The 19,458-nt window shown below is 43.7% G+C and overlaps 2 protein-coding genes across 6 annotated transcripts; both read right to left on the bottom strand.

The window, feature by feature from the left end:
• Nucleotides 1-3,849: 3,849 nt before the first annotated feature.
• On the bottom strand, nt 3,850-9,338 carry LOC112215427 (myoneurin). The gene is made up of 9 exons (XM_024374458.2): nt 9,081-9,338; nt 8,561-8,607; nt 7,666-7,958; nt 6,418-7,268; nt 6,149-6,308; nt 5,881-6,059; nt 5,538-5,621; nt 5,021-5,122; nt 3,850-4,950 (listed from the first exon to the last, which is right to left on the bottom strand). The coding sequence occupies exons 3-9, from the start codon at nt 7,926-7,928 to the stop codon at nt 4,469-4,471; spliced, it is 2,121 nt and encodes a 706-aa protein (XP_024230226.1). The 5' UTR covers nt 7,929-7,958; nt 8,561-8,607; nt 9,081-9,338; the 3' UTR covers nt 3,850-4,468.
• A 354-nt stretch (nt 9,339-9,692) lies between these two features.
• Nucleotides 9,693-18,464, bottom strand: LOC112215426 (golgin subfamily A member 6-like protein 22). Of its 5 annotated transcripts, none has more exons than XM_042298879.1 (13): nt 18,244-18,464; nt 13,242-13,315; nt 12,794-12,998; nt 12,557-12,626; nt 12,308-12,466; nt 12,093-12,210; nt 11,918-11,968; nt 11,664-11,741; nt 11,070-11,126; nt 10,840-10,899; nt 10,689-10,741; nt 10,445-10,550; nt 9,693-10,219 (listed from the first exon to the last, which is right to left on the bottom strand). In XM_042298879.1, the coding sequence occupies exons 2-13, from the start codon at nt 13,272-13,274 to the stop codon at nt 9,857-9,859; spliced, it is 1,353 nt and encodes a 450-aa protein (XP_042154813.1). In that variant the 5' UTR covers nt 13,275-13,315; nt 18,244-18,464; the 3' UTR covers nt 9,693-9,856. The 5 variants fall into 5 exon arrangements, with proteins under 5 accessions (XP_042154813.1, XP_042154811.1, XP_042154812.1 ...); XM_042298877.1 differs by lacking the exon at nt 18,244-18,464 and adding an exon at nt 17,806-17,894; XM_042298878.1 differs by lacking the exon at nt 18,244-18,464 and adding an exon at nt 17,371-17,493.
• Between the last annotated feature and the right edge of the window lie 994 nt (nt 18,465-19,458).

The raw sequence follows: 19,458 nt of genomic DNA, 5'->3' as shown, positions 1-19,458 counted from the left end.
GTGGTATGTAAACAGCTACGAAGAATACAGATGAAAACTCTCTCGGTAGGTAGTGTGGTCTACAGCTAATCATGAGATACTCTTCCTCAGGCGAGCAATAGCTCGAGACTTCCTTCGATATCGTGCACCAGCTGTTATTTACAAAAATACATAGTCCGCCGCCCCTTGTCTTACCAGACGCCGCTGTTCTATCCTGTTCTAATAATCTAATATTTTAAGTGCTTTCATTGTCTGCTTACAGTATATGCCCCCTTTATTTATCCTATGGTTCTAACTTGGGGTATAGGGAGAGCACTGTAAAAACAGCGCATGCTCTGAATTCTGTCGCTGTACATTTCAAAAGTACAAAACAAATAGTTATATTGACTAACGTTACATGCGTCCTAGCGTGCTCATTGTCTTAATCGAAATTACGGACAATAACCTGAAACACAAGCCCAAATATAAACTCAGCAAAGAAAGAAACGTCCTCTCACCGTAAACTGCGTTTATTTTCAGCAAACTAAATGTGTAAATATTTGTTTGAACATAACAAGATTCAACAACTGAGACATAAACTGAACAAGTTCCAGACATGTGACTAACATAAATGGAATAATGTGTCCCTGAACGAAGGGGGGGGGGTCAAAATCAAAAGTAACCGTCAGTATCTGGTGTGGCCACCAGCTGTATTAAGTACTGCAGTGCATCTCCTCCTCATGGACTGCACCAGATTTGCCAGTTCTTGCTGTGAGATGTTACCCCATTCTTCCACCAAGGCACTTGCAAGCTCCTGGACATTTCTTGGGGGAATGGCCCTAGCCCTCACCCTCTGATCCAACAGGTCCCAGACGTGCTCAATGGGATTGCGATCCAGGCTCTTCGCTGGCCATGGCAGAACATTGACATTCTTGTCTTGCAGGAAATCACGCACAGAACGAGCAGTATGGCTGGTGGCATTGTCATACTGGAGGGTCATGTCAGGATGAGCCTGCAGGAAGGGTACCACGAGGGAGGAGAATGTCTTCTCTGTAATGCACAGCGTTGAGATTGCCTGCAATGACAACAAGCTCAGTCCGATGATTCTGTGACACACCGCCCCAGACCATGACGGACTCTCCAAATCGATCCCGCTCCAGAGTACAGGCCTCGGTATAACACTCACTCCTTCGACGATAAACGTGAAATCGACCATCACCCCTCGTGAGACAAAACCGCAACTCGTCATTGAAGAGCACTTTTTACCAGTCCTGTCTGGTCCAGCGATGGTGGGTTTGTGCCCATAGGCGAAGTTGTTGCCGGTGATGTCTGGTGAGGACCTGCCTTACAACAGGCCTACAAGCCCTCAGTCCAGCCTCTCTCAGCCTATTGCGGACAGTCTGAGCACTGATGGAGAGATTGTGCATTCCTGGTGTAACTCGGGCAGTTGTTGTTGACATCCTGTACCTGTCCCGCAGGTGTGATGTTCGGACGTACCGATCCTGTGCAGGTGTTGTTACACGTGGTTACACAGCTGTCCGTCCTGTCTCCCTGTAGGCTGTCTTAGGCGTCTCACAGTACGAACATTGCAATTTATTGCCCTGGCCACATTTGCAGTCCTCAGCATGCCGAAGGCACGTTCACGCAGATGAGCAGGGACCCCGGGCATCTTTCTTTTGGTGTTTTTCAGAGTCAGTAGAAAGGCCTCTTTAGTGTCCTAAGTTTTCATAACTGTGACCTTAATTGCCTACCGTCTGTAAGCTGTTAGTGTCTTAATGACCGTTCCACAGGTGAATGTTCATTAATTGTTTATGGTTCATTGTACAAGCATGGGAAACAGTGTTTATGAAACCCTTTACAATGAAGATCTGTGAAGTTATTTGGATTTTTAGGAATTATCTTTGAAAGACAGGGTCCTGAAAAAGGGACGTTTCTTTTTTTGCTGAGTTTACACTGGAGTTGCTTACCGAGACAATGTTCCTGAGTGGCCTAGTTACAGTTTTCACTTAAATCGGCTTGTAAGTTTTTTTACATTTTAATTTTACCTTTATTTTACTAGGCAAGTCAGTTAAGAACAAATTCTTATTTTCAATGACAGCCTAGGAACACTGCCTGTTCAGGGGCAGAACAACAGATTTTGTACCTTGTCAGCTCGGGGATTTGAACTTGCAACCTTTCGGTTACTAGTCCAATGCTCTAACCACTAGGCTACCCTGCCACCCCGGTCTATGACATTGCTAGCAACGATCAACAACCAACTTGTCAGAGCTTGAAGAATTTTGAAAATAATGTGCAAATATTGTACTATTCAAGTGTGCAAAGCTCGTAGAGACTTACCCAGAAAGATTCACAGCTGTAATCACTGTTAAAGGGGATTCTAATATGTATTGACTCAGGGGTTGTAATACTTATCTAATCAAGTTATATACAGTTGAAGTCGGAAGTTTACATACACCTTAGCCAAATACATTTCAACTTTTTTTTATTTTATTACAATTCCTGACATTTAAGTTGGGTGAATTTTGGCTCATTCCTCCTGACAGAGCTGGTGTAATTGAGTGAGGTTTGTAGGCCTCCTTGCTCGTACACTCTTTCTCTGTTCTGAGGTCAGGGCTTTGTGATGGCCACTCCAATACCTTGACTTTGTTGTCCTTAAGCCATTTTACCACAACTTTGGAAGTATACTTGGGGTCATTGTCCATTTGGAAGACTCATTTGCGACCAAGCTTTAACTTCCTGACTGATGTCTTGAGACGTTGCTTCAATATATCCACATACTTTTCCTTTCCTCATGATGCCATCTATTTTGTGAAGTGCACCAGTCCCTCCTGCAGCAAAGCACCCTCACAACATGATGCTGCCACCCCTATGCTTCACGGTTGGGATGGTGTTCTTCAGCTTGCAAGCCTCCCCCTTTTTCCTACAAACACAACGATGGTCATTATGGCCAAACTGTTCTATTTTTGTTTCATCACACCAGAGGACATTTCTCCAAAAAGTACGATCTTTGTCCCCATGTGCAGTTGCAAACTATAGTCTGGCTTTTTTATGGACGTTTTGGTGCAGTGGCTTCTTCCTTGCTGAGCGGCCTTTCAGGTTATGTCAATATAGGACTCGTTTTACTGTGGATATAGATACTTTTGTACCTGTTTCCTCCAGCATCTTCACAAGGTCCTTTGCTGTAGTTCTGGGATTGATTTGCACTTTTTGCACCAAAGTACATTCATCTCTCGGAGACAGAACGCATCTCCTTCCTGAGCGGTATGACGGCTGCGTGGTCCCATGGTGTTTATACTATTGTTTGTACAGATGAACGTGGTACATTCAGGCGTTTGGTAACCAGACTTGTAGAGGTCTACAAAATGTTTTATGAGGTCTTGGCTGATTTCTTTAGATTTGTTCCATGATGTCAATCAAAGAGGCACTGAGTATGAAGGTAGGCCTTGAAATACATCCACAGGTACACCTCCAATTGACTCAAATGATGTCAATTAGCCTATTAGAAGCTTCTAAAACCATAACATAATTTTCTGAAATTTTCCAAGCTGTTTAACAGCACAGTCAACTTTGTGTATGTAAACTTCTGACCCACTGGAATTGTGATACAGTAAATTATGAGTGATGCAGTGAATTATAATGTCTGTAAACAATTGTTGGAAAAATTACTTGTGTCATGCACAAAGCAAATGTCCTAACTGACTAGCCAAAACTATTGTTTGTTAACAAGAAATTTGTGGAGCGGTTGAAAAATGACTCCAACCTAAGTGTATGTAAACGTCCGACTTCAACTGTAAGTGTTGTATTTTTCACATATATTTTTTTACTCATCTTAGAATGTTTTTTTTCCAATTTGACATTACAGAGTATGTTGTGTAGATCATTGACACAAAATTACAATTAAATCCATTTTAATCCCACTTTGTAACACCAATTTTGGGGGGAAAAATTCAAGGTGTGTGAATAAAGAATAGAGCTGTTGAATTAAAAACCTTGACTTTTCATAAATATCCATCCATCTCAATACTACCTCTAGATTCCATAAGACATTAAACCCCATGTTACTGAGACGTGGGATTAAAACCAGAACATTGAACAGAGGACGATTCAGGATGTGTAGAGAAATGCAAAGCCAGGAGATGGTGAGCCTGGCTGTTCTGTGGGTAGGTCCTCAGTGATTATCTCTAGTAATAAACATTTCAAACATACAATAAAATAAATGTTTAGATCTGAATGAGTTCATTTCATTAAAAGATGGAGTGAATTACAAAAAGTTATGCACTCACTACTGTAAGTCGTTGTGGATGAGAGCGTCTGCTACCTTACTAAAATGTAAATGTAATTACATATATGATTTGTCAACATCCACACTATTCACAGTTCTATATCTGACACTACAGCTGATTCATATTGGATCCTGTAGGTCCCGTTGATCCATTCAAAAAGGTTGGATCCACTCCAAGCCTGAGAGAGTTCTGTTAGGATCTGGGTGAGGGGGTCAGAGGTGGTTGAGTCAGGGGTCAGGGCAGGGGTCATTGTCCAAAGTTCTAATGATGATGATCTGCTCCATGTCTTCGACAGGGTAGGCTGGATCACAGTGGGAGAGTGAGGAAGAGAAGTTGGAGGAAGATGTACGCAACTGTTCTACTAGAACACTGAGAGGGTTTGGGCTCAAGTTAGGGGTCGTTGGTTCAGGGTTGTCTGGCTCCTCGATGTCAGGGTTGCCTGGCTCCTCGGGGTCAGGGTTGCCTGGCTCCTCGGGGTCAGGGTTGCCTGGCTCCTCGGGGTCAGGGTTGCCTGGCTCCTCGGGGTCAGGGTTGCCTGGCTCCTCGGGGTCAGGGTTGCCTGGCTCCTCGGGGTCAGGGTTGCCTGGCTCCTCGGGGTCAGGGTTGCCTGGCTCCTCGTGCATGGGGCTGGGCGCATCGCGGGAGATTAGCCCTTGGTGGTCGATAGGAATGTTGTGGAGGAGAACCCATTCTGGAACCGCCATTGGAACTGGAGAACACACACACAGGTTAACATAGATGGCCAAAAGGATAAGTTGGCACACACACACACATCTCACCTAAGTGTTGTCTCTCTTGGTGTTTCTTCAGGCTGCTCAGGCCAGCGTAGGTGTTTCCACACAGCTCACATGTCACACGCTGCTTAACAGCTGAGTCTCCACCTACACACACATACAGCAAACACACACACCCAAATCTTTCCCCATTCTCTACAACTAGGCCCAGGAGTCTTTCCTGGTCAAGTCGCATGGTCAGGAAAAACTCAGCAACATCTATAATCTCCATATCAACTCCTTTATCAGTCTATCCATCGCTTCCATCTTCTACCTTCTTCCCGCTACACTTCTATATGGTCCCTTCTTCTCCATCCTCTATTCTTTACCTACATCTCTCTCTCTCCTCTTCCAAGTGACTCTCTCCATCTTGTGTTTACTCGCCACTCCAGGACAGGTGCCCTTCTAGAACACAGTAGATCTACACAACTAACAGACAGCTTGCTTGTCATCTTTTCTTTTGGATAGATTTAAGTATTCAAAGTGGTTGGTTCTCACGTGTGTGTGTGTTCGGTAGACTCACCGTTGTGGATGCGGGAGTGTTTGTTGAGTTCTCGTTTGGTAATGAAGGCCTTCTGACACACCAGACACTCGTGTGGAGCTTCACCTGGAAAACACACAGAAACGCGCACACACACGTCAGAGAATACAGGGACACATGATCTCACACACACGTCAGAGAATACAGGGACACATGATCTCACACACACGTCAGAGAATACAGGGACACATGATCTCACACACACGTCAGAGAATACAGGGACATATGATCACACACACGTCAGAGAAAACAGGGACACATGATCACACACACACCATCAATACTAATTTAACTGGTAATGTTTCTCTTTGCTTCAGTGTGTTACCTGTGTGTTTGCGTTTGTGTGTGATGAGAGAGGAAGAGACGGAGAAGGCCATCCCACAATCGTCACATTGGTAAGGTTTCTCTCCTGTGTGGATCCTCATGTGATAGGTCAGAGTGCTGGCCTGGGCAAAACCCTTCCCACACTGTTCACACACATAAGGCTTCTCTCCACTGTGCTTCCTATATGGACACACACACAGGTAGATAGATACACACAAATAGGTCTTCTCTCCAAACATGCATGCACACTCAGACACACACAGTCCTACCTGCAGTGTATCTTGTAGTTAGATGAGGTAGCGAACTGCAGCCCACATTGTTCACAGGTGTAAGGTTTCTCTTCTCCGTGGTACATTCGACAGTGAGCCACCAACTGACACTTCTGGGCAAAACCCTTGTCACACTGAGAACATGCAAACGGCTTCTCTCCTAGAAAGGCAGAGAGACAGTTAGGTTGTCTCACACCTGTACGTGTATGCGGAGGAGTGTGTATGTGTGTCTTACCCGTGTGTATGCTAGCTATGTGTGTGTCTCTTACCTGTGTGTATACGGAGGTGAGTCTTGAGCTGGTTTCCCTGTGTGAAGGCTCGGGAACAGAAGAGACACTGGAAAGGTTTCACTCCTTTATGGATCCTCATGTGTCTCCTCAGGCTACTGATCTCAGAGAACTCTTTGTTACACTCAGCACACACTGGCTTCTCTTTCACCTGTTGGTTCTTCAACCCAGCCTTCCACTCATCCCCCTCTCCATCGCTCGATCTGCTCTCCTTCAGTTTCCCTCTTCCTCTGCCTCTGCCTCTCCCTCTCTTCTTTCCTCTCCTCTCTCCACTGCTTCTCCTTTGCCTCTTGACAGGTTTCAATGATGAAGGGCTGAGGTCTGTCTCATTCTCCTCAACGATCTGAAGGTCTGACACCTTCAACGACAGATCCCTCCTCATTCCTCCTCCCCTCCCCCTTCCTCTGCCCCTCCCCCTCCCCCTGCCCCTCTGAGGCTGGGAGACTGTTGTGTCATCTTGGGTGTCGTCATGGCTAGGTGATGTTGGGTTGCTAGGCAAGGGTTGGTTTTGAGGTGTGGCCTTGGGCTTTCTTCCCTTTCTTTTCCTCGCTCCTCTTCGGGGAGATGTTGGGGGGCTTGGGGAGGGAGGGGTGTACTCTGGATCTCCCCGCTCTTCTTCCTCCTCCCTCTCTACCGAGCCCCCTCCAGAAACGCAGGACAAGGGCTTGAACGCCTCTGGGCTAGGGGGTGAAGCTAAGCAATGGGGGGAGGTGGTAGGTGAGGCTGACTCTATCCTCATCTCCCGTTGGCTGTCAGACTTGTCTATCAGGTGACGCTCTGCCTCCCTCATCCCCAGGAACACCGCCGCTCCCAGCACGGCCTCCGACCCATCACTGTTATCATGGCAACCACAAATAAACAAGAGATCAATAACTAAAACAGATAAACAACAGATTAACAACAATATCGTATCCTACATAGCACAGGAGTTTGGTGGCACCTTAATTTGGGAGGACGGGCTCATAGTAATGGCTGGAATGGAATAAAAGGAATGGTAATCGAACTCATCAAACACATGCTTTCCATGTGTTTGATACCATTCCATTCACTCCATTCCTGCCCTCAGCAGCCCCCTGTGATACATAGTTATTGTGATGGTATGATGGTGGTGTAGTCATATTATACAAAAGGAGTAGTAGGGGCACTTACACACCTTTTGATTTGATGAATAGTATTGCCACACCTATTGCTAAATTAGCTTCGTACACATCAGTGTAGTGATGTACCTACCTGTCAGTGAGTAGTTCTCCAGAATAGATGTATTTCAGCAGAGTGTTCAGGGCCTGCTCACTGACAAACTCCGGGTTAAGGGTTGTGACCAGGTGACCTCTGTCAGGCAGTGCGGAGAAGAACCCGCTGAACGCCGCCAGGACATTACGGTGCGCTCGGAACAGCGTGTCGCCCACGACGACCGTAATGTCACACAGAACGTTGCTTTCCCGCTGCCAACGCAGCTGCTCCAACAGGTGCTCGCTGTGGGCCAGCTGTGACATTACTGCTTCCGGGTTCACGCTGGGGTCAAACTGCAGGGAGGGGAATTCATTTCAACCAGATAGTTTTTTAACTAACAGTGCAATACCTTTACTAAGGAGGTCTTTATGTCAGAGGAGATAGTGTGCTTGCAAGGTTGTTGCTGTTTATATTTGAGAAAGGCTAGGACAGGTCCAACCTCAAACTGACAGTATTTAAAGGGGAAATCTACATCCATTTCTGGACGTATAAATGAATTATATATCCTCATGGATTCTTGAAGAATATATCTTAGAAATGCCTAATGAGCTTAGTTTACTGTCACACTTCATCAGAACCCAAAATATAAGCTTGTTTAACTCCAATGTTTGTAAACATTGTACATATAAACAAACACTGTAAAAGCTAAAAACATGATTAAAACTATGTTGATATCTTGGATGGTCAGTCCTTGCATCCATATTCCTATGAATTTGAGAGTGGTTACATTTCTCCATGTCCAGCCCTAATCTTTTTACCAAAACATTATTGTTTAAACAGTCAATCTTTTCTCTCCCCAAATAATAATAGCTTATCCATCTACCATTCTAGTTCTTTCCTTCTCTCCCTCAGCAAGATACACATAACACATTTACATAAACACACATGTACTCACCCTTTATAATAATGTTAATGTTTGGTTGAAAGTGTGTATCGGGTGTTCTGTTGGGATAAAAATAAGTGATTGAAATGAATACACAATTACAACCACAACACTCATCTCATCGAACAGTTTAGCCAACATTATGAAAATAAAAGTTCCTCAGTTCCATAGCTAACTGCCCTACAGCTAACCGCGAAAATCAGCTACGTTCTGTTGAACCATTACTCATATATCAATTTAATTGTGAATCATTTCCTATGCTATAATTATAAATGTACATTAAGATAAACGTTTATGAAGTTTGAAACCATTTAATCTCTCTTAAAATGTTGATTTCGCGGATAAATTACTGTTAATAACAAAGCGCTCTTATTTCGAAATACGACGAGCGCGGTAAACTAGCGAAGTTAGTCCATTTTAAAATGACGGGGCATTCAGGAGGGTAACCACATGTGCAAACATAACATTAAAAACCTCTGAAATGTAGAAACAGAGCATATAGACGGATTTAAAATGTGTAAAATGAGAATACCGTATTTTATAAATCCTTTTACGAAGTAGCCATCTTCGGATGACGTCAGACCACGACTCCAATCCACTGCTCAGGTCTCGCGTTGTTTGAAAATATACATTAAAACGTTTATATGAAGTGGAAAGACAAACTGGTTCATGTCTCTGTATTGAATAGAAATCATATTTACAATCCAAACAGGAACGTGACAGTGCATTTATTTAGTACTGTACAGAACAATCCCTACTTTCTTGCTGTTTGTGCCCAACAATGTTTGTACCGTTTTGTGCTGCTACCATGTTGTGTCGCTGCCATGCTATGTTGTCGTCTTATGTCTCTCTTGTCGTGATGTGTGTTTTGTCCTATATTTTTAATCCCAGCCCCCATCCACGCAGAGGCCTTTTGGTAGGGCGTCATTGTAAATAAGAATTTGTTCTTAACTGACTTGCCTAGTTAAATAAAGATTAAATAAAAATAAATAAAACAGTGTAGAGAAATAACAAAAACATGAACAACATTGAGTCCAATCTTTAAAATGTAATTGAGCTAATCTTCATAAAGCTAAAAAATAAACATTGTAAAATCAACTCTACTGTTTCCCTTTATTAAAATACAACCAGTTGTCCATGTATGATGCAGTATTCAGTTTTATTTAGTTAACAGCAACATTGCAGCCTGGGAGGGTTGAAGATCAGGGTTGGTCGATTGAGGTTTGATTAGTGTGTGTGTTTTTCTGAATGTGTGCGTGTAGGTAGTATGTAGGAAGGTATGCATGCGTATATATATGTATGTATGTGTTACAGAGGAGGAAGGCCTATGTGGTGCACGTTGCAGTATGGCTGTATGAGGTATCTGGCAGTAGACCAGAGGATATCGGTGCAGCTGAGTCCAGTACAGTGGTTGTAGCAGCCAGGGACCATGGAGACCAGCACACCCAGAGGAGCCAGGAAACCCAGGGTGAAACCTCCTGCTGCCTGGACATCTCCCACCAGATCTGACCACACACCTCTCTTCTCCTGTAACAGCTGTTTCTCCTCCTTGACCTCCTCATCTTTCTTCTCATTCTCCTCTCTTTCTATCCTCTCATCCACTCTCTGCTTCTCCTCTTTCTCTACCCTCTCATATCTTTGCTCCTGCACCTCCTCATCAGAGGACTCATCCTGGGATAGGAAGTGAACACATACATTTCGCAACAGAGCATCTCCCTAGTGTGTGTGAAGGCAGCCTGCCTCCCAGCTAAGTCCTACCCAACCCTAATCTCACACTGTCCTGTAGTACTACCTGATCACCAAACAGTGAAGGCAACACTACAGACAAGCACTTCTGCACTTTGGGGGAAGATGTGAAAAGAGTGATCGGTCATATGCTGTGTGTATGCGACCCACCATCCTACGTGGCAGTAGACCCATTTCCTCCGCTAGAGAGATGGAGCGCTGAGTGGCTGCAGACAGAGTCCCATCTAACGCCATGTAACGCCCCTCTCCTCCATTACTAAAAACAGAGAAAGAGATAGGGAAAGACAGGGGGAAAGAGAGAAAGGGTATTAAAAAAAGAGAGGGTATTACAAAGAACGTGCCAAAATTAGAGTGATTGTGTGAGGGATGTTATGATTGAGTGTGTGTGTGTTACACTAGGGCCTCTGCCAGTTGGCTCTCCAGATCCTTCATCTTCTCCTTCAGATCCTGAGAACAGAGAAACACACAACATAAAGCCCACAGTGTGTATCAGTTAGATGTATGAGGTCTACATCAGGCATATGTAAAATGTGTGTGTGTTGTACCTGTGCGATGGAGGAGTACTCTGTGAGGGACTGCTCCAGCTGCTCAATAACAAAGTCCTTCTGTAGGGGAGACACACAAAGAGATGTTGGGGACTGGCCAGCCAGCTAATAGACTGCAATGGACCTAATTTAAACTGGAAAGTCATATGGCATGTCTAAAGAACATTTATTGGGAATTTAGGGAATATTTGAAATGTAAACATTATTTTCAATATGTAGTTATCACATACCTTATGTATGACCTCATACCTCTGATCCAGGGCGAGTCTGCTCTCCTCTAGCCGTAGCTGTTTCACGCACACACACACACACACACACACACACACACACACACACACACACACACACACACACACACACACACACACACACACTTAACAGTTGGGCTGGAACAAAAGCATGTGGCCTCCCAGGAACACAATCACCGCCCTGTGATCTGGTGGAAGGACCACAATCACCACCCTCTGATCTGGTGGAAGGACCACAATCACCCTCCCGCCACAATCACCCTCCCATGATCTGGTGGAAGGACCACAATCACCCCTCTGTGATCTGGTGGAAAGACCACAATCACCCCTCTGTGATCTGGTGGAAAGACCACAATCACCCCTCTGTGATCTGGTGGAAGGATATCAATCACCCCCCTGTGATCTGGTGGAAGGATATCAATCACCCCCCTGTGATCTGGTGGAAGGATATCAATCACCCCCCTGTGATCTGGTGGAGGGATATCAATCACCCCCCTGTGATCTGGTGGAAGGATATCAATCACCCTCCTGTGATCTGGTGGTATCAGATGATATCCGAGCATGTATGTGTGCTACCTGTAAGGCCTGTAGAGCATTGCTGAGGTCAGCGATCTTCTTCTTGTCAGTGGCTCTATCTGGTATAATACGGGACATCTGAGGAGAGGGAGAGAGACAGAGCGAGAGAGAGAGACACAGAGAGAGAACAGAACAGTTCAGTGATGTTTTGAGGACAACAAATTAATATTATGCATCCATGTTGGCTGGCCAGTGAAACGTTCAGTTTGTCTGTTCTGACAGGGTCAAAGGTCAAGGCTTAAAGGTCATCATACCTCACTGCCAATGGTCTCGATCTGGTCTTCCAAAATCTCCTTCTCTTTCTCCTGCCGGAACAAGGGATGAAAACAACATCAGTTTATCAACACTCTATATCTTTCCTAGGCACTTCCTAACCGTATATATGGTTTCTTGGTTACTATTGCTCTACACCACTTCATGGTAACCCACCAGTTGTTTGATGTAGGACTCCAGGTTGCCCGTAGCGCCGTCCTTCTCAGCTGATAAGCTCCGGATCTCCTCCAGCTCATCCATCAGCTGCTCTGCATCATGGATCGACTGATTCATCCTGACAAACACACACAAATAATGATGAACATTTTGATTGATGGTTACATTTGACCAGGTTGTGCAGTGCAGTGTGTCTGCATGGTTGCTACTGTTACCCTTTGACTTGGTTGCGCAGTGCAGCGTTCTCAGTGCGTAGCAGTGTGTTGTTGTCATCGGCTAACTCCACTGTTCTCTGCAGCTCTGAGTTCAATTGCTTTAGTCTGCTTCGGGAATACACCAACTCTGCTAGAACGTCACTCCTCTCCTCTGCACTCCTACAACACACGTTAGAAAGTAGTAAATACACCAACTCTGCTATCACAACAGCACTACAACAGGCAATGAGAGTTGTCTGGGGCACTCACAGGTCTGCAGAGTTGAGGATTCTCTCCTCCTCTGACACGAACAGCCTGACAAACTCATCATTTTGCATACCTACACAGGGGACAGGAAAGAAGAGAGAAAGGACCAAGAGTTACCAATACTTCACTGATGTGTCAATGAATCTGACTACCAGCTGAATGTTTGGAACATCAAGAGCCATAGAGAGGAATAATCAGAATTGGAAAGAATGGCCGATTGCCCGACCAGTCGACTCTCACCAGTAGAAGAGGGCGTGACCACTAGCCCTCCCTCATCCTCCCATTGGCCTTCCTCGGCATGCCCCTGGTACCAGCCCCACCGTTCATCCTTCCATTGCCGTTGCCCATGGTGAGTGTTGAGGAGAGCTGGGAGGTCGAGCACCGAGCATGATGTCACACCGTGGGAGCCACAGCACTGTAGTCCCAGCTGCTGCAGCTGTCCCGCCTACATTAGAACCACAACTTCCTTAGGAAAGGCTTTCAGTCTACATACACAACTCTCAAAGAGCTAACAAATTACTATAAAGCAAAAACAATAGCAGGATACTAGTACAGTATTCAGGTGAGCTTTATTGACATTAAACTGAAATAACCCAATGTTGCCAAAGCAATAAAAAAGGACATTGAAAAAAAAAACATTTGTTGGCAGAATATGAACATATTCTAGCTGCAGACTTCTAGATATTACCTCAATGGGGAAGGAGACAGTCCGGCGCAGCATTCTCCTTCCAAGCCTCAATGCCAATGGAAATCTCTGTCCCCCTTGAGAGAGAATCAGAACACTTTTATTTCTAGGATTCAGACAGTGTTGTTTAGTCAGCTCTACTGATAAAAGTATAGTGGTATAATTTGAAATAAAATCAAGTCTGGAGATAAAGGCAAGTTAATAGCTATATACTTGGAAAGCTACATAATTTCTGAGCTTGAAAAATAATGCCAAATAAGTACAGCGTGCGTTTATGAAGTCATAGTATAAACATCGCCTTGATGTCGTCACAGTAGCTAACAAAGGACAAGCCTCCAAAGGCTAAGCTAAGTAGCTAGCTAGCTGTCATTTTCAACAGCCTGAAAGCGAACAACTGATGTTTTAGCTAGGAAAATGTGTTAAATTTCAGTTTCCAGCTACTTTTATAGCAATGTTGTTACTTTTATCTCTTAGTTAGCTAAGCTAACTTTAGTAAACATTAATTGCGATCCAGATTGCGATCCTGAGCTATCTAAAACTGTTAGCTACCTAACCAAGCTATCTAATGAATATGTTTCCATCAATTAGCTAACAGTGATGTAATATATTATTGGCCGATTCAAGTCTTTGTTGATTAAATACAATTATTTTAACTAGCTAATTATTCCAGTTCCATGTAACTACTCATCTGTCTCTCTCACCAAACGACCGTGGGCCACTGCCCTGGGCACAAGCAACTCAACATGTAGCCAATCAGTGCTCAGTTTCATTATTGTCCCCTCACTTGACTGATCACCCACCTCAACAGTCACCAGTCCAGTAGTAATACAATTTGGCCAAGCACTTTACACTCTTTTACGACTTAGAAGTGATTAAATATGTCTAAAGTTTTCAGACTAGCTTCTACGCTCGGTCGACCACAATTGAATGGACTGCCTGAGTTGGACAGCTTGCAGAACTGTTCGCAACACTGCCAATATTTTCATGATGTGGTGTAACCCATGTCGGATTGTTGTTGTGTTAACATATTAAAAACGCATAGGCTTCCTGTGTATCATGTCCATACAGACCTCCGTCAATGATTTGTATAACTAACACAAGATAGAATAGAGCCTGTCGTGTCCAAATAGCAAATTAATCAGTAAGCACAACATACAGGGAGGTGGCAGAGCTAGTGAGATCCTGTTGGCGCGTTCAAGCATTTATTTTTATATTTTCGTTAGGGAACGCCTTGTCTGTGAAGTGCGCATGTGCAATAACTCAATTCGCCCTACTAAACAGCGCATATTTGTGACATTTTGGCCGTACTCCTTTAAATCTCCATAATGTTTCAAATGTAGGTGCTACAAGGTAGAAATTGGTGTCACATGAAGCTTTACCATTTGCTCTGTAATATGAATAGTATAATGATTTCAATACAAATTTTCTTGCATTTATTTATTAATATAACAAAATATAAACATGAATGTTGGCTAATGTTTCAATATATTGTTGATCATAAAATAGCCTACTCTATAGATCCAGAGTGGGATTTCTGCTACTTTTAGAGTTATTACCAATTTGCAAGCGTTACCAACAGAGGGAATGTGAAAATGGGTTAAAAATGGTCGCCCTCTGCTGGTGATTTGAAGGATGTGTTATGAAGCAAAAGGAGAGCGGTTTTTCGTATTTTTTTAAATTTAACCCTTATTTAACTAGGCAAGCCAGTTAAGAACAAATTATTATTTACAATGATGGCCTACCCCAGCCAAACCCAGACGACGCTGGGCCAATTGGGAAATTTCTCAGAGTATAAAATGGGGGATAACTTTAAAACTATCAGAGATCCCACTCTGGGAATGTGATATGCCTGTACAGTATATTATGTTAAACAATATATAGAAACATTTGCCAAATATTCTTTATATTTTTAAATATTCATATATATATATATATATATATATATATATATATATATATATATATATATATATATGAATGTGTATGTAATATATGTTTTATTGTCACATAAATGAATATGATACAATTGTCTGCTACACCAGGTTGATGTGTCAGATGAGAGATATTGGAGAAAGGTTGATCATGGACATTTGGGAGAGTGCTGTGTGATCATGTTAACATTTCGTTTCTCCAAGAGAGCTGAGTGGCTACTGACTGAGAAAATATGCAGCCTTTGCAGGAACTGTGTGTCTTTATGTCTGTGTATGTATATAATGTATTATTTACACAGTAGTCTTAATTCCCTCTCAATTACCACTAACATTATGTGTGAGATTGCTGTGTGTTTTGTGTCTGATCATGTGTTTATGTGGCTAGGGACTGTGTGTTGTCCTGGTCACCTCATCGGTTGCACATGCTCAGACCTTTCACCTGGGAAGATGCCCCACACCCCCAATTCAACAGGACTTCAACATCTCCAAGATAACTGCACGCACACAGTGTTAATTGAGATGGAATTTATCACACATTAACACACACACACACACACACAGTAAAAAAGTCATAGTAACTCAAAATAACTTCTAGATAGTGTGTAATACCTGGTGTGTAATACCTGGGTAGGTGGTATGAGGCAGAGAAGCTGGACATCCTGGCCACTTGACCCCATCCCCTCATCCCTTCTCCAGACCATCTCCAATTCCTCACCTCATCAACTCATCCCTGACCACTGGATGCATCCCCTCTGACTTCAAGATAGCCAGAGTCGCTCCCCTCCTCAAGAAACCAACACTCAACCCCTATGAAGTAAAAAACGACAGACTGGTATCCCTTCTTTTTTTCAGCCAAAACCCTTGAGTGTGCTGTTTCTGACCAACACTCTAGTTATCTCTCTCAGAACAATCTTCTTGACTCTAACCAGTCAGGCTTCAAGGCGGCTCACTCAACTGAGACCACTCTTCTCTGTGTCACAGAGGCTCTCTGCCTTTCCCAAGCTGACTTCTCATGCTCACACTACTGTTTCCCCCAGGGCTTGGTTTTAAGCACTCTTTTCGCTATACATCAAGTCACTCGGCTCCGTCATATCTTCACATGGTCTCTCCTATCACTGCTATGTGGATGACACTTAACTACTCTTCTTCTCCCCTTTCTGACACTCAGGTGGTGACACACATCTCTGCGTGCCTGGCAGACACATCAGCTTGGATGTTGGTCCACCACCTTAAACCCAACCTCAAAAAAACAGCGCTGCTCTTCCTCCCAGGGAAGGTCTGCCTGCTCCAAGACCTCTCATCACGGTTGACAACTCCTTGGCATGACCCTGGACAACACCATCATTCACTACAAACATCAAAGCAGTGACTTGCTCCTGAAGTTTCATGCTCTACAGCTATGGCTGTTGCATTGACTGTATCACAGCCACACCGGCAGTCACAAACATTTGGTCACAGTAATCTCATCCAAAACTGTGCAAATTAACGACACTGATGGGTAGCCTACCAAACGGTCCTTGCACTCAGCTATTGTCACTCTAATCAATCTCAAACCACTTCATGATTGAATACATTTACATGTTTGTCATTTAGCAAACACTCGTATCCAGAGCGACATACAGTAGTGCATACATTTTCGTACTGGTCCCACGTGGGCATCAAATCCACAACCTTGGCGTTGCAAGCGCAATGCTCTACCATCGGACCTGTGATAAGGACAAAATTGTGATTGGAGTTAAGAGCTGCCGTTCCCTAGTTGACACAGTATATCCCCAGACCCAATATGCATAAATTGAGTGTTAAAACCTGTTCCGAAAGGACCTAAAGGACAACCGGTCCGTTCCGAGAAAGGGAGAGAGAGAGAGAGAGAGAGAGAGAGAGAGAGGCACAGTGCGAGCAGCTGTTGGCTACAAGGGAGCGGAGGCCGTGCGGTGTGTGTGAATAAGACACGTGAGGCTCAGTGCACAGGAGCAGACACAGAGGGAGAGACCGCAACCATGGTTATCTCGTGCTAGACTAACTTCTTGGTAGTTATTTATCATCCCATCTGATTACATAGCACCTGACTTGACAGCATCAAACCGAGAGAAGCTACCTAACTAGTCTAATGGAAGCTAGTCATAACGTTATTTCTCACCGTCCTACAGTTTGCCTACACATAAAACAACTCCATTCAGATTATAGCCTAAATTGTAGCCTACCTATTGGCGTTTGGTCATTGGAGCCTTTCTTTCTCATTTCACTTTTCATTTGAATTCCATCTTCCATTGATTGGATTCTCCCCTAACTTGCTTGCCACAAGAGCAGCAATGCAATTCTGTTTCTCTCGGCCTCAAGCCCAAGGAGAGTATCAGAGCGCATGACTTTTTAGCTATTTTTTTCTCTCCATATCATCAATATTGAGTCGCATGATGCAGTACTTATGTTTTGATTTCTACGACATTCCCAGGCTTATAGGCCTATCATAACTAAATAATTTTATTGGGATGGTGTAAACTATATTACATGGATTTAGCTATGTTCCAAAGGCACGCGTCAGCAGCATGTATGCGTGGAAGCCCGGAGATGCTGAACATGTTTATATAAATTATTTTTCATGACAATGAATGGCTGGAAGCCCGCTTGTGCCATCATACCCTTGCAATTCATCCAGAATGCCGCAAGCCGTCTGGTGCTCAACCATTCCAAATTCTCCCACGTAACCCCGCTCATCCGCACACTCCACTGGCTTCCAGTCGAAAGCTCGCATTTTCTTCGAGACCCTGGTGGTTGTATACAAAGCAACAAGGCAACTGCACCTTCTTTACCTTCTGGATATGCTCATCCATATATGTATATATTCATATCCCATCCTTTTACTTAGATGTGTGTGTATTAGGTAGTTGTTGTGAAATTGTTAGATTACTTAGACATTGTTGGAACTAGAAGCACTCCCTATTCATTCCCTACGCGCAGCTCGCTCTGCATGCACTCCGCTCATGGTGTCTGAGAGCATTTCGCCACACCAACAATAACATCTGCTAAATGTGTATGTGACCAATATAATTAGATTTTCTCAAACCCTATATACCAACCCGAACACTCCGTTCCGCCACCTCTGGTCTCTTGGCCCTCCCACTCCTACCGGAGGGCAGTTCCCGCTCAGCCCAGTCAAAGCTCTTCTCTGTCCTGGCACCCCAATGGTAGAACCAGCTTCCCCCTAAAGTCAGGACAGCGGAGTCCCTGTCTATCTCTCGAAAGCCCTACTAGAATATTTTAAATAATATAACTCTCACCGCGCCCCCGCCCCCCTCAACTCAACTACAAGTAGTGAGTGGAGTTACAAACGGACAATACTAACCCGTGATCAGGGTTGGGGAGTAAAACAATTACATGTAATCCGTTACATGTAAGCGATTACAAAAAGAACGGTAACTGTAATCAGTTACATTATCAGCAAAATTGTGTAATCATATTACAAATACATTGAAAAACAACCTTTAAATTCAGAAAGGATGTTTGCGAAAAAAAATCTTTGACACTTCTCTGTTTTCGCAATGACATTCAAATCAGCATTGAAAACAGGCGCACATTTAAATTGGTTTCACCTGAGCAAGTCTGACCACAAGTCAGAGACCACTATGATGACACACCAAATGTGTTTGATAGATCGCGGGAAAAGAGCAGGAATACACTTTTGTAGGCTACAGTCCAAGCTATGTCTTCCAATGCTGCGACTGCTGTCGGCATCCAAAGATTATCTAATTTGCTTAAACACTTGGAGGTAAGAATGACAGCAGTGGCGTAGTCTACGGCGATACGGATATCACTTATTATTGATATCTACATAGCGAATTCATGTGAAACACGGATTGGGGTTGTTGTGGATGCCTGTTCACAAATATACATGTGTATTTGAACCCAATAATGGTTGAATTCAAGACATTATTTAAACTGCCTATCAACCATTGTTTTTGAAACCAGTGTACAACCAGGGAAAAATGCGCTCTTTTGCAACAGTGTGGATCCAAGCCTATTGAATAAAAGTGGGGCTTTTATTGCTCGTTTTTTTTCAATGTTTGTAAACATTGTAAATGTAAATAAACACCATATAGCCCCATAACATGGTTGAAACAATAATTGTGATATCATGGATGGTCAGTCCTTGCATCCATAGCTCTATCTATTAATCTGAGAGTGGTTACATTTCTCCAGGCCCAACCCTCAGTTTTTTTACTAAAACAGAGGCGGGGCGGCTGTTTTGTTATTGTTTCATCTGTGGATTTGCCCTTTAAACATATTATCAATGT

This window comes from Oncorhynchus tshawytscha, linkage group LG16 (genome assembly GCF_018296145.1).
Source record: "Oncorhynchus tshawytscha isolate Ot180627B linkage group LG16, Otsh_v2.0, whole genome shotgun sequence".
Classification (NCBI taxonomy): domain Eukaryota; kingdom Metazoa; phylum Chordata; class Actinopteri; order Salmoniformes; family Salmonidae; genus Oncorhynchus; species Oncorhynchus tshawytscha.
This window is presented reverse-complemented; position numbering and strand designations above follow the sequence as displayed.